This window comes from Triturus cristatus, chromosome 11 (assembly GCF_964204655.1).
Source record: "Triturus cristatus chromosome 11, aTriCri1.1, whole genome shotgun sequence".
Taxonomy (NCBI): Eukaryota; Metazoa; Chordata; class Amphibia; order Caudata; family Salamandridae; genus Triturus; species Triturus cristatus.
Genome location: NC_140594.1, coordinates 973,492,954 through 973,507,507, shown reverse-complemented (window position 1 = coordinate 973,507,507; position 14,554 = coordinate 973,492,954). Strand labels below are relative to the sequence as shown.

The following is a 14,554-nucleotide window of genomic DNA, read 5'->3' as shown; positions in this document are numbered from 1 at the left end:
CAAATATGGAACTTGACAAAACGATACTTGCAGCTTGAGTTATAAGTAGCCCCTTGTAGGAAAAGCCTGGAGGGGCCCCTGGATCAGGAATCACTAGGTAGAACCGCTCTACCTAGCTCAGGCGTCTCAGGTGCTGAGCTGTGTCTGGCTATCCACGGTGCTGAATGGGACTGTGGTTGCTAGCTTTACCAGGCGGGCCAATAAAGATGTTTTGGAATGCAATAACTCGACAACTGCACCACTGGAGTGGAAGGGGGATGATCAAAAGGTTCCCTCTGCATAGAGTATCATGTGAACTAGTTAGTAGTCAGCCAGACCACCAACAAGCTTTGGTCCTGGCAAAGGTCACAACTGTGTCAATCTTCTTCCAGAGGTCTGGGGAATGCTTTAGAGGGCTGACTCGCTGAGGTTTAGTACTACATTTCCTAGAAGGCACCTGGCCGGTTACTTTCAGGCTGGCCTATGATGGAGTCGGGTGGTCAGTCCTTCTTTGGATCATAGAAGTGTGGTTTGTCTGCCGACTACAAGGGACTAGTTCCTTTAGCCCAAGGGAATCCTGGTGAAGTCTTTAGATTGCAGAGTGGTTCACTATCCTTTTGGAACTAGTCTCTGATCCTGGATTATTCATAGTCTGGTGGGTTCAGGGGGCTGCCACAGGTGCAGTACTTTACGCCTTTTCTGTGGAGTCCTTCCTTGTGTGGACACATGTCTTTTCTTTGTCGTTCTTCAAGGCAGATCTGGAGTTCTGGTGTCAGGGATACCCCTTAAATCCTAGGTTTAGGGGGTGTTTAGGGGTGTGAGGGTCAGTAGCCAATGGACTCATGATCCTGCAGATAATCTGCCCTTGAGGTGACCACATCTGGGGGTGTATGTCACCAAACTACCCAGAACCCATTATTATTAGGACTTATCAAGATGGCACGGGCCGTACTTGACTGTACAGACCTACTGGCTCACCCTGGGGGGTATGGGTAGCCTTTGGGGGTGCACACCTCCTGAATGCCTAATTTTCCACCAGCTCGCAAACATGAGTGCCTGAAGTGGGGGGGGGGGTGCCCCGTCTCCACTGAGATTCAAGCCACAAATATATCAGAGGCGGCATGGCCTTTGGAGCTCACCGCTTTCTGATGGGTCATTCACTAGCCATCATGGGAGGGTGGAGGTGTGACCTTCATCCTGCCCAGGCTTTTCCTCCATCCTGAGTTATAGCACTACCCAGCAGGAGGGCGGAATTCTGTCTTGGCAGCAACCGGCTCGGAAAGCCCGCCAAAGCACAGGGATGCAATGGAAATTTGGGGGCAACCTCGAAGGATTCCACTCTGGTACAAGCCAGCTCACCTCCGATGTGAGAATTGTGTCAAAGGTGAAAAAGCAGTGTTTGATACCAAACATGACTACATTTGGTGGTACCATCATGGAGCTGTTTTGTTTTTTTTTAGTTTTGTCCGGTAGCCAATCCATGTTAACCTATTAACCTCTGTTCACCTTCCTTTTTATCCCCTGCTCCCGTTGAAGTGGCAGGGGATAACATGGGGTTGGAGGCTCAACAAGGCAACATTGACTTTTCTACTTAGGAAATGGTGGCTTGGCAGTGCTTTGCCAGTGCTCCTCTACTTGTAAATACGGTGGCCATATTATACATGGAACTGGTAACTGAGACATTGCCCATTGTCCCATCATTCATCATCAGTCAGTAACTACACTCTTCTCTGGGCCTCTTGGGACTTGCTGGCTCCTGGCACTGGTTCTTTACAATTATTGCTGTAAACTGGGGCAGGTGAGAAAAGCAGAGAGCCTTCTGCCAACAGGATCTTGGCAGTCCATATGCAGCCTTGCTGCCAGCCTCCTTGCCTGCTGAGTTGGCTGCAGTCTTTTGGCCCTAGCTCGGTTCATTCATGTCCAATAGCCAGCTTGCTGGTTGTTGGATGTCTCCAGCCTCACACGCCCTCTTCTTCTGGTCCGACCTGCCTTCCTGCATGGTCGTTGTGGCCCACAAGTTCTGATTCCACCCAGGACCATCAGAGCAGTGCCAAGTCTGCTGTGGCCGGAAAGCTGGCATTCATCAGGGTTAATCTCTCAGAGATAGGATGACCTGTCGTGAGAGCCTGCTGTACAGGTTGGATGCGCAAAAATGTTAATACAAGGTCAAATATAGATTATAGCACGCAAGTGAGCTCCTCCTACAGTGTGGGACTTTTCTGTGTATTCACTATTCACCCATTTCATGACCAGCAGCAGATATTCTGTAAATATGTTTACAAACTCTTCCATGCATAACCTAATGCCTTCATGCGCTAAGTACCCTACCGGATGTATTAACTCATGTTCCCAATTTGTTTAATTCTTTACCAACTAGTGATTGTAAGGCACAGTCATTTTTTACATTTTAAGTTCTTCCTCATAGCTAAAGTTACCCCTGAAGGATTTTAACTCAAGTGGCTTGCCTCTCTAAGAAGAATGTCAATCAATTTCATATTTATAAATCACTGTAGAGTATTCCTAACTAAAAGCCAAAGCTCAAGTAAATTATTTCTGTGAAACAGAAAATGAATGATTATTAAATGTCAGAGTCTGCAACAGGCAAGTAAATGCTGGAGGCAGTCTAGGTCATTGATCAAGTGAGTGACTGGCTTTGTTCCGGCAGATGGATTTTCTTTGATAGCCAGTGCTTCTCTGCCCTTCTGCACATGCTCGAAAGGGAAAGGTGGACTATGTGTGGAAATGAAGAGGTGTGGTTAAGGACGTGAAGGTTAGCCAGATCTGTCGGTCCAAGACGGGTTCTGGGGCCTGCCTACATCTTGCTTGCTCTTTCACGAATTTTCACCCTTTAAAATTTTGGTTTATTACACCATGTTGATTCAGTTTACATCAAATTGATATCTTCCACATGCGTTAGAACATCAGACGATTCAAGAACATAAAGGTGACCTAGTAGCGCACAAGCGAGTTCTGATAAGGTTTCCAGGCCCATAACCGTTCATGGCCTACTAGGCATGGTCGAGGATTTATTGGACGTGTTTACGTAAACATAGCGACACTGTCCGTCTCTTTGGTTGTCTGTGATTTTATAGAAAATCAGTTCATGAACTACCATTTCTGAGAGGCATTTCACTTAAAGAGCTTAATGGAGATTTGCAGGACTTATAGAAATTACCATTTCACAGAAACCAATTTATAGTTTTTTTGTTTTTTTTAAAAATTGTAAATGTATTGGTTGCAGGTCTTACTTTTAGCCACATTTTAGTCTGAGATACTTATTTCACGCGTTATTTAAGGGAACTTTGATTTTGAGTTATATCTTTTACATCACAAAACATTATTTAGGATGTTTTCAAATAGCTGTCTGCTTACCACCCCTAAACACCATCGATTCTCATCCCCAACACAACCCTTAACCCCTAAATGCCATCCACCCACCCAATACAATCCATCGCCATGTTTAAACTACAACCATTCCTGACCCCTAAATGTCAGCCCTTCCTGAACCCTAAATCCTCTCACTCAACCTAAACTACATCTGTCCCAAAGCCCTAAATTCTTCCCCTCCCTGAGCCCTAAAAGCCCTTCCTATGCCACAACTCCACCCTAAAGCTTTCTTCCTATAAAATTTACTCTATCTAGACCCCCTAAAACCACTCACCACCCTTAAACTCCTCCCATTTCTTAAACCTAAAAACCCTTCACCACCTTTAAACTTTACCAATCATTTAACCTCAAAAACTTAAACTCCCCCCTATGAACCCAAATAACCTTGCCACCCATCTAAAACCCCTCACCACCCCTAAATGCTGCTCATCCGCAAATCCTAAAAATCCCTCACCATCTTAAAAACCACATTCCTTAACCCTAAGAATGCCTTTTTATGGCCGAACTCAACCCATTATTTATTGCTAACGCTTCGTCACCCTAAGTATCATCCAACCCTGAACCCCAAAACCTAACTACCCCTAAATTCCATTCAAGTTTAATGAAATATTGAATTTTTCCTTAAAACTATCTTTCCTTATAACTTTTCCATGATTGTGGTTTCTCAGTTGTCACTTTTCTGTTTGTTCACGTGCATCACTTCTCCTCAGACATTGCTTCTGATATGCTGAAAGTTGCAGTCTTCTTTATTTATTTAGCATCCTCTGAACTGTGCTAGAAGTAATGTCAGTTAGAATGTTCTGCTATATTATTTTTATAAACTATCGAACGACTCCTTGTCACTTTTCATATTTACTAAATAGGAGGAACATTACTTATTTGCAAGTTTATTGAAATATATAACCATGTTTTTTTATTTAAAAATAGTAACATTTATTATGTAAACACACAAGAATGCCTATGACATACATATCAAATAACATTGAATGGAAATATAGCTTTGACTGAGAGCCAGTATAAGACGTGTGAGGGGCTTGTCTGCAGGTGGTGCAGGGCTGGGATGTAATCGGAAGACTCGGGTCAATTGAGACTGGCTGATGGAATGTGGAGGGGGGGACACTAAAGGTGGGCTTAGCTTATGAAAAGGCATTTTAAGGCATCCTGGGAACAGTAGAAGGGGGTGACCGGTTCTTATTGTTAAAATCTGTGTTGCGCTGGGTAAATGCGTATGTTATTGGGATAGTAGTGCGTGAAGTCAGATCGAGGATGTTTTAATATCCACAAAGGGTTCTCTGAGCCAGAAGCTGCTTATTGAAGTCCTCTTAAGGAGAGGTTTAGGGTTTCATGGTGTCAGCTGAAGGTTTACAGGTTTGGCTGCGGGTGTCATTTACTGATTGAGGGTGTGGAGGGAGGGCGTACCACCTCTGTCTGAGGATGTTAGAGGGCCACGTAAGTTTTCTTGACTGTCTGAGGCGATCTGAAGGCCAGACTAGTGTGGCTGAGGGTCTCCTAGAGATAGCTGAAGGTTTGTCAGCCTGCGGCTGAATGTCTGCAAGTGATGGCTGACAAAATGTGAGACACAACTGGAGGGCCATACTATCAGTGGGCTAGGGCCTTTGCTATTCTTTCAGGGTCAGCGGGTTGTTCATTGGAAACTGTGGGCATAGTAAAGCTGGTCGGTGGTGTTTGAGTGTGGGTGAGGACAGGGGCTAATTTCTCTGCTCTGACTAGAATGTTAGCCTGAGAAGGACATGCAAAGCTGACAAGACCTAGCGGTAAAATGTTGGAGGAGATGGGGGGCTGCAATGAGATGTGTAGCTTGGGCTTCTTGGCTAGGGACATCCTAGCACGAGGACGTAAGATACAGGCACTTTGAACAACAAGCATTGGCATAGGCAATAGGTCTCGCCTTTGGAACCATAGTGTGTAGCCAGAGCTATTGGCTCTGGCAATGTAATTAAGCTATGCTGTAAAGCAGCATGGCTACTGTGCAGCATGTTGAAAAGTTATAATAAAAAAAGTGTTAAGTATTTTTGTTACCTTGTATGTAACCAATAAGATATTTTATAGAACTGAACGACCCTATTAAAAAATCATTAACATAAAAAAGTCTTCTAGTTTTTTTGTTCTTGCAATGCTTATTGAGAAGAAGTGAAATTAAAAGTATTATTTTTTCTAATCTTACAACTAAGACCAGTAACCTTTCTAATATAGTGGGAAAACTTATTTTTTGTCTTACATGGTACTCCCGGGGGAGGGGAGGAGGGGTGTTGGGGTGTTCAGCTCCTCGTTAAATCTCCTTGCATGTATGTATAAGTGAAACTCAGAAGCGCAAATAGGTATGTTCACAATTGCAAGACCCTTGCGAAATTGGGAGAAAATGGTTTTGTGCTTGTAAATTGCCTCTTTTTTTGCATTTTTATATAGCACAAACTCTGACCCAAAGGTTATGGAGTGCTCTACATGAGCACCAGTTACACATGAAAGAGCACGCAAAAACACATCAAACAACTTTTGCACACAGCAGAGTTGAACAATTTCTAATTGTGTACTTTGATCCAACTGAATACTTTTTTCTGAAAAATGTCCTTTAACGCCATTCAAAAGGGTTCTTAAAAAAGCATCTTTCACTAAAGTGCCCAAATTCTAAACCGGTCCCTCCGCTGCTCTAACCATAATCACCAAAGCGCCCCGAGGCGGTAACTGGGTGCGTGAAGCACACTGTGTGATTCGTTTAACCTGTGTCATTCTTTCATGCACTTATTTATTTGTAGGTGTTAGTTAATTCACTCATGCATTCAAAATGTAGCGGGGTTATGTTAAACACGCGATCAGATTACCCACCTAGTGACGTAACAAAACTTGAGGTGGGCCCCTGCAAAGTACATGGAGCGGGCCGCCCATGCTCCGGACCCTGTCAGCAGTTCTGAGGTCAGCACCGCGGGGGCTGCGGGGGATTAATGTTACCCCACTGAACCCAGCGCAGCTCTCGAGGTGGCAAAAGACAAGCAGCGAGCTAGAAAGCTGACAGTACATATTTTCCATTTACTTTGTATTTTCATAAAAAAATCACGTAACGCAAAATCATAGCACGCGATTGTCTTTTTATTAACTCTTAACTGCGCATCATTCCGGAGTTAGTCTACACAGCGACGTGGGTCCCCTAAAAAAGTCACTCTATGATAGTGTCTACTTTGCTCCCAAGAAGCAATCTGAAAATCAACAGCACACACGGTCTGATTTATACTTAAGAACACACCGAAAAAAAATAAAATAAAAACATCAGTAGTTGTTCCATGACACGCCTTTCAGTGCATCGGAGCGCTATGGTTAAACAAGGGAGGAGAGGGTCATCTATAGTCCGAGACAGGCTCGGGTGGGTTGTGACCGGAAGGGACTTGAAGTGGCGGCGAGCGGCGCTGCTGAAAGGGTCATCCTACTTTGTATTTTCAACGAAAATCATGTAACGCAAAATCATAGCACGCAATTGTTTTTTTTAGCAACTCTTCTTAACTGCGCATCATTCCGGAGTTAGTCTACACAGCGACGTGGGTTCCCCAAAAAGTCACTCCTATGATAGTGTCTACTTTGTTTCCAAGAAGCAATCTGAAAATCTACAGCACACACGCAGTCTGATTTTATATTTAACACACCGGAAAGAAATACAAGCGCGGTCCGTCATGGGACGGACAGAAGATGCGCACTGCTGTTACTGGCGGCGGAAAAGAAAGTCCCCTGTGTATCGCGCCGCCAGTAAAGCATCCAATCCCCGCGTGCACATCTTCTGTCTCGTTTGTCTCCCGCGTGCACGCTGGAATCGTATCGATCCCAAAAGGCCTCTGCATGGCAGGACAGTGCATGCGCTGCTTTCGCCAGGCCAGACCTAAAAAGGAAGAGGCAACTTTCAAAACCCACACAGTTTAGGAGAGAATAGAAAAAACGAGAAGTAACAAAATCAATAAGTATTCAGAAGTAAGATGGCAGCTTTAAGGGATCACCATGAGGTTTAAGGTACTCTGCAGCTCCAGAGTATGCAGTTTTTAGCCGCCAAGACACTTGAAAGAACAATAGGGTGTCTGGGACACGTGCACAGCTGCGCCCCTTGCTGGGCCTGTGATTTCTATGTTAGTGAAGGTCGGAAATCTTTACATGACACAACAGCCAAAACAATTGCCTTTACCAGAGCATTTCATTGTTAACGTTTTCGTTCTCACAGAGGAGAACCTATAACTAAGGATGTATACAATGCATTGTAGACTGTGTGGGAATGCACTTCCTTATGCAATAAAGCAAAAATGTTTAGTGGAAATCTTGTTCAGCTGAGTTCCAAATAAATTTGAAGAACTAATTCTACTTGTTCTTTTCATTGTTTGTGAAAGCTTGAGGTGCAGGCACCCCCTGGAACCACCGTGGGCTATGTTATCCAGAACTGGCACCCATTGTTGCCCAAGTTTACAGTTCAGAATGAGAAAAAAGAGGGCGTTTTGAAAATTATTGGCCCATTTGTTCCCTGCAGCTGTTGTGGAGATGTGGATTTTGAGGTATGTAACAAGTGAAACTTTTGTTCCTGATCAATACATTATTTCTGCTTATGTAAAATGAATGCGTTTCTGATTATACAGTCTACCAAGTATTCAATTCACTGATATCTAACACTAAAAACTAAAAAAAGGAAAAGGGAATGCAAGGTTTGTGTAGAGGGGTGAAGTTGCTTACTTAGACTTATTTTCTGACGTTGCATGCCTAATGCATAATGAAGGCAAAATGTAAGGGTTTTGTGCTGTACTTGTGCAAATCGTGACTTTCCCATAATTTTAATTGGGAGAGCTTCCTACTATCGTTTCACAAGAATAATCTAGAGCACACCCTTCTCTTGAGACTGTCCGCTGCAGAGAGACCTTTCTACTCAAACCATCTCTCCTCCAAGAAAATGCTCCCGGGTTGACAAGCGCGGTGCTTAAGTTGTAAAGGAATAGGTGCCGGGGTCCAACGTTTTGCTGACATGCCTGCGGCTACAGATTGTCATGGTTTTGAGACACTTAAGCTGCACAGTAAGTTTACTCTTTCACCTTTATCTCACTCTTGCAGGTTCCTTTCATCCCTGTTTTCGCCCTGTCACCTTTTCAGTCCTCCTCTCCCTACTTCTCTACCCCATTAGTGTTTCTCTCTCTTGTTCTGGGTCAAATTTGGATGAGGTAGAATAAGTGCTGTTCCCCCAAAATAAGTGGCAGTTCTAACATCTGCAATCACTGGCACAAATTAAGCACTGCATAAGCATAGCCGAATCAGCAAATTCGATGAGCTACAGTTAGCTATTAAATGGGATTAACAAGAGACTAAGCTCTGTAATAAACCATGATGTACAGGCATAGTTTTATGTATGGAATGTGTGCCAATCTGGGGGGGGGGGTGGCGATCAACGAAACAGCACACAAATACCTGGTGTGTTTCAGGGCTCATCTGTTGTGTAAACACGTTAAGCAATTGAGCTTCTTAAGTCAGAGCCAAATGGGTGAGTATATACAGCCCTACGTCCATCATGCTGCTTGACAAGCAAATATTAAACCAGCTGTTGGACCTGGCATCCTAGGAGTGGTTTCCGCTGACTTTTTGCCTTCTGGCTTCCTGTTTTGCTGACCTTATGATTCTGGGCACCTTAGCACTTTTAACCAGTGCTAAAGTACATATGCTCCGTACCCAAAACATGGCAACATTGGGTTATCCATGACTGGCCTATTTAATTTACTTATAGGTCCCAAGTCAAGTACACTATGTACCCAGACCCTGCCAATTAAATGCTACTAAGGGGCCTGCTGCACTGATTGTGCCACCGACTCAGTAGCCCTTTACACATGGCTCAGGCATGACACTGCAGAGCCTGTCTGTGCAGTATTGAACTGCCATTTCGACCTGGCAAGTTAACCTACTTGCCAGGGCCAAACCCTCCATTTTATTACAGACAAGTCGCCCCTAATTTAGGCCCTAGGCAGCCCTATAAGCAGGGTGCATTGTATTTACAAATTAGGAAATTCACTTTGAAGTTTTACATGCTCTGGTAGTGAAAAACTGCTAAATTCATTTTTCAATCCTGCAAGGCCTGTCTCTCCCATAGGTAAACATTGGGATTGCCTTAAAACATCTTTTACGTGTAATTTCCAATTCGGAAAATATAGTGATTCGGGGTCTCTCGGCTAACCATTTAAAATCACAGACAGTCACAAAAAGGGAACTGGGGACATTTGCAACCGGATTGCCCATGGCTTATGGACCTTTCTGAGGTAGATTAGGAGGGAGGAGCTGACAAGTGCAACCATGTAGGACTCTGGGTGTCCCCACACAAAGAGCTGCATACCATCCATGCAGTGAGTCTAGAGCCAGGATATGAGAGGCTGGGACCATGTAATATTGAAAGGTCTCTTTGAAGTTTCCCCCCATTTCAATAACCCATTTGGGTAGAAGAACTGGACCCCTGACACGACCAAATCAGAACTTTGCTCAAACCAAGTACAATCTGCCTGAGGAAGAGCTGCTGTGCTGTAAGAGGGACTGCCACTTTGCTACCTGCTCTGATGTGTTGGCCTGCTGTTTCTTGCCTGGGATTCAGAAGGACTGAACCAGTTCTCTACATCCTTGAACCCAAGTTTCTACAAAAGGGCTTGTTGGCTTGCCTATTTTTCTATGAAGTCTCCGAGTCACAAAATACTTCTTGCAACTCTGCTGGTGCTTCTGGACTCTGCCATCTGTGAGTCCTACCCTTGCCTGAGGCACCCTCTCAGGTCCTGGGCCACAGACTTGGGCTCTGCAGCTGTTTCTACAAAAAACAATATATCCACAGCACTGCGCTGCTCTCATCCGATTCAGTTCTGGTCTGAGGACATCCCTGCATGGCTCAATGACGATACATTCACCTGACTGTGAGGCTCGATGACACAGAATGATCCAAGGAGACTGCTGTGAGGCTCCACCTCAATGCATCGACCCGACTGAGTGAATCCGAAACAACACATTCAGTCTTAGACGCTTGCTCCATCCAAGGTACTTTACAACAATGATGGAGGGCAGGCCAGCCACAGGCCCTGCGTGGGTCCTGTGGCTGGCCTGCCCTCCATCATTGTTGCCCTGGATCTTTGGCTGTACCCTGGTCTAACGTCACCTCAAGTAACCTTTTAGCACTATTGACGCAAAACTTGAGATCTCTGGCAGGGGTGAATACGCAGCAGCAATCAGAAATCTAATAATCTAACTTGGCTGCTAGGAAGAATCCAGCGGTTTTAGTTCCCTCATCAGATTAAAATGATTCCTGCCTTGGTCGAGCAAAACTGGAATACTGTAACTTTGTCTACACAGGCATAAGAAAAATAGATATGTTTTAGAGATTGTTTCAATTTTAACAATTAGTCCCATGTTTCACTTGCCCTTATAGAATTAAGTGCAAATGATTTTGGTGGCGCAGAGAGAGAACAAAGTTCAGATTCCGCCACATTGTCTTCAAAGCATAGGAGGCTCTAAATTCAAAGTATCTCCATTGGCTGTTGAGAAAATATTCTCGGAGGCAAATAACCAGGACTACCAATACCAATCTGCACGTTTACGTTAATTCAACTGAAAGACTCGGGCATGAAGTCAGCCAGCCTTAACTCAGTTTCACTTTCGATAGCTCTGGATCCAAATTTTAAAGATCAATTCAACATGATCGCTTTAAAAGGAAATCTGAAAACAAGCCTCTTCAATTAAGCTTATCCATCCATGAAAACATCAGGACTGTTGTACTTCCACTCCAAGATGGGACAGAGCTGTGTGCAAGTAGCTCGGCCATCCACAGAGCCCATATGATATCGAGGCCTCATGTCCCTTCAGCTGCCTCCTGACCAAGCAGAGGATGTACCTTCTTAAGCCCTCACTGACACATGCCCTCTGTGTGTGAAAAAGCTGCCATTGTTATTACACAAGAGCAGACACAGCACTCTGATTGTATAGGTAACTGTCACTTCCTTTGCATTGGCAGTTACCATGTGGTCATTTTAGCTGAGGTTGTAGTGCTGCTTGTGGTAATAAAGCTAAGTGATGTAATCTGACAGTGGGGTAGGTGCTCACATTGAAGTGGTGGACATAGGATCTAGGTAAGAGAAAGGGTTCCCTTAAGGCACAAATAAAAACAGGTATAAAATAATGTACCTTATAACTTAACAAATACATACAACAAAATATGGAAAAGTTAAAAGTTAAAAGAATATACAAACCTGTATCCAACAAATGTGTGTTGTAACTGTTCTGTCTGCTTGTAATTGTGCAGGTCGCAATTATATATATTGTCTCAATTTTATCTTGTTTTAGTTCAGGGATTTAGTCTAGTTATCCCTAATGACTGTTTTTTAATATATTCAAATAAATGAACTTTTAACTTTTCCAAATTTTGTTGTATGTATTTGTTAAGTTATAAGGTACATTATTTTATACCTGTTTTTATTTGTGCCTTAAGGGAACCCTTTCTCTTACCTAGGTTGAATAACCCTATTTCCCTTGGCCTTCACAAGGGGTACCTCTCTGTTTTTCATGGACATAGGATCTTCAGTAGGAGCAGGGGTACTCTTGGTTGCAACAACCGGAGATTGCAGTGGTCGTAATCACATTGGTGCTGTATTTAGTCACAGTGGTTTGGGTTTCAGTAAACCTGGTAGCACTATCTACTGTGAAAAGACTGCTATGTCTACCTATGTATTGTGTGATGGTGAAAACAATGTTTGTGGTGACAGTAACCCTTCAGCAAGCGGGGTAACTGAAACCTGCGGCATGATCTTCTGATTTCATGTGGGATAAAGTATCGCTGGGGCCAGAACAGTGGCACTTCAGTGGCAGTAATTATTAATGTGCAAAGTGGTGACTGAGTAGCACAGGATGCAGTTGCCATCTGAGGGCCTCTGGACTACATGGCCCAGAAGTCCCGGCTGGTGATGGATGTGAGGAGGAGCCAAACTGCACTGTTCATAGCTTGCTCATGTGCTGCATGGGGCTTTATTTCCATCTGTGGGCCACTGGGCTGGACTATGAGGCCCAGTGCTCCCTGCTGGTGAGGGAGGTGAGGAAGAGCCCAGCTGACCTATACGGAGTACATTCAAACCTGCTTTGTGGGACACAGTTTCCATCTGAGTCCACTAGACTGGACAACAAAGCTCAGAACTCCCTTCTGGTGGCCAAGAGCCCAGTTGGCTATTTCAAGTGCTTTCTCACCTTCTGTGCAGGACACAAGAGACATGGCCTGGGCAAAGAGAGGGGCTCGTTGGTGCCAGTTAGAGCCCAGAGGAGCCTGGGCTTGGCTAGGTCTGGTGGTTCTTTATGCTGGCCTTGTAAGGAGCAATGGGGAAACGAAAATTCACCACAGTCACTGCCATAAAACAGTCACTCCAACTAGTGGGGTCTCCAACCAGTAGCTCATGAGTAACTGTAGCTCTCCAGCTACCTCCGAGTAGCTCATCTGTGTGCAGCCCAACTTATTAGATTAGAGACCTTTTGCTTGGTTGAATTAATATACATATAATGCAATTGAAATTAGATCACACCAATAATATTAGTAGCTCTCAATGTGTTTCATTGAATATAAGTAGCTCTCAGTACAGAAAGTGCTGTAGACCCCTAGGCTAACCTCCTGTCGGAAGCAACTTATGACTTAAAGGGGTCCTTATTTCTAACGCTAGAATTGAGGCTCCCCATCACTTTATAAACCCTCAGGCAGAAGTACATGAGGTGGTAGTATCCCCTTCTATTCCTAAAAACTCAAAATCATCAGGGATGAAGCAAAGCAGGATTTTCCCTACCCACCCCAAAGAATCCGCTTACATTTAGTGTTTCAGATCCTTCACACTGTTTCACCTAAAGGTACGTCCAATGGGAGTGGTGGAGGTTCCTTCTCAAATGAGGACTTATAAGTCTTGCAAAAGGCAGTAATGGATCAACTTCAATGTTTGCAGTGCTCGAGGTGAGGTTGAAAACACTTGAAAAAGTTTAATTTGTGCCTCACATCAGTGGAAAAGTCGGTACTTGTTTTGAGACCATCAAGGACTCACAACACTATTACTGCTGTCGGTGTAAAGAACCGTGAAAGCATTATAAAAGGAGAACCTGGGAGCAGGAATGATACATTGGAGGGGGAAATGCAGGAAAAGGCAGCCTGTCAGACAGGTCCTGTAATGAATATATTTGCTCAACTCAGTCTCCACCTGGTACAAGGCTGAAGGCCTTGGGCTGCTGTGGGCTGGCTGGCAGTGTCTGGAGTCTTATCTCTGCCACGCCTGAGTTTTTCACAGGTTTTTAAAATACAATTTACATACCTTTGAACTGGTTAAGGAGGCTTTGTTAGTTTTGTTTACTGGTTCCAGTAACCCCTGGGTCCCCACTCCGCTATTCCTTACGTTTGTATTTTATTTTTACTGCCACAGTGGGAGAATGCATTTTGTCAAAAGGCATCTCACAAGTAGGGATCCCACCTTTTCAAAAGAAAAATACTGGCCATTTGTTTAAATGTCTGAAAAGGCCTCGCCTGGAAACTAAATAGAGCTGTAAATAAAATGGAATGTAGTCATTTGTAACATGACTTTTCTGCCTTTTTATCTTTTGTTTAATTAATGCAGCCCTAGAACACATTTAAAAGTGCTTTTTATTTGTATGTGCTGTTGAAAGTGTGCACAGATGAGTGCTGAAAATACCGGCTTTAGGTGATTTTGTCTTTTTTTGTAGTGAGTGGGACATCAAAATACCAGTGGTGCTGGTAGAAATCCGATCAGCTGGCAACCCTAATCAAGAGACTGAAATTTTGTTGCAGGATCAGCACATTATTTATTTCCACCAATCTCAAGCCCCAATTGTTGCCATAATAGCAATAATTTAACATATGAAACTCTACGCAAGCCATCAATACAATGCTGAGTTACTCCAGATGTCTGTGTATACAGCCTGCCTTCAGACATCTTACTCCTCGTTCTCATCACTAACCCTTCACTTTCACCCTCATACTGCACTGACACTGCTTTCAATGTACTTGCGCCATTCACCCTGCTCTACTCTGCACCACATGCACACACCACTCACCCTGCCCACACCTGACACTCCACTCACTTGTCACATTCACACTCACAGCGATCACACTGCACTCACGCTGTTACCCTACTCTCACACTGTTCATTCTCCTCTTTCC

At 44.0% G+C, this 14,554-nt stretch overlaps 1 protein-coding gene across 3 annotated transcripts in view; it reads left to right on the top strand.

The window, feature by feature from the left end:
• Nucleotides 1-14,554, top strand: part of LOC146785770 (phospholipid scramblase 1-like) — a 420,799-nt gene that overhangs the window by 374,869 nt on the left and 31,376 nt on the right. For all 3 annotated transcript variants that reach the window (XM_085635025.1, XM_085635026.1, XM_085635027.1), the window contains one exon: nucleotides 7,746-7,907. In XM_085635025.1, the coding sequence (XP_085491151.1) occupies nucleotides 7,746-7,907 (162 nt within the window). The remainder of the gene's footprint in view (nucleotides 1-7,745; nucleotides 7,908-14,554) is intronic.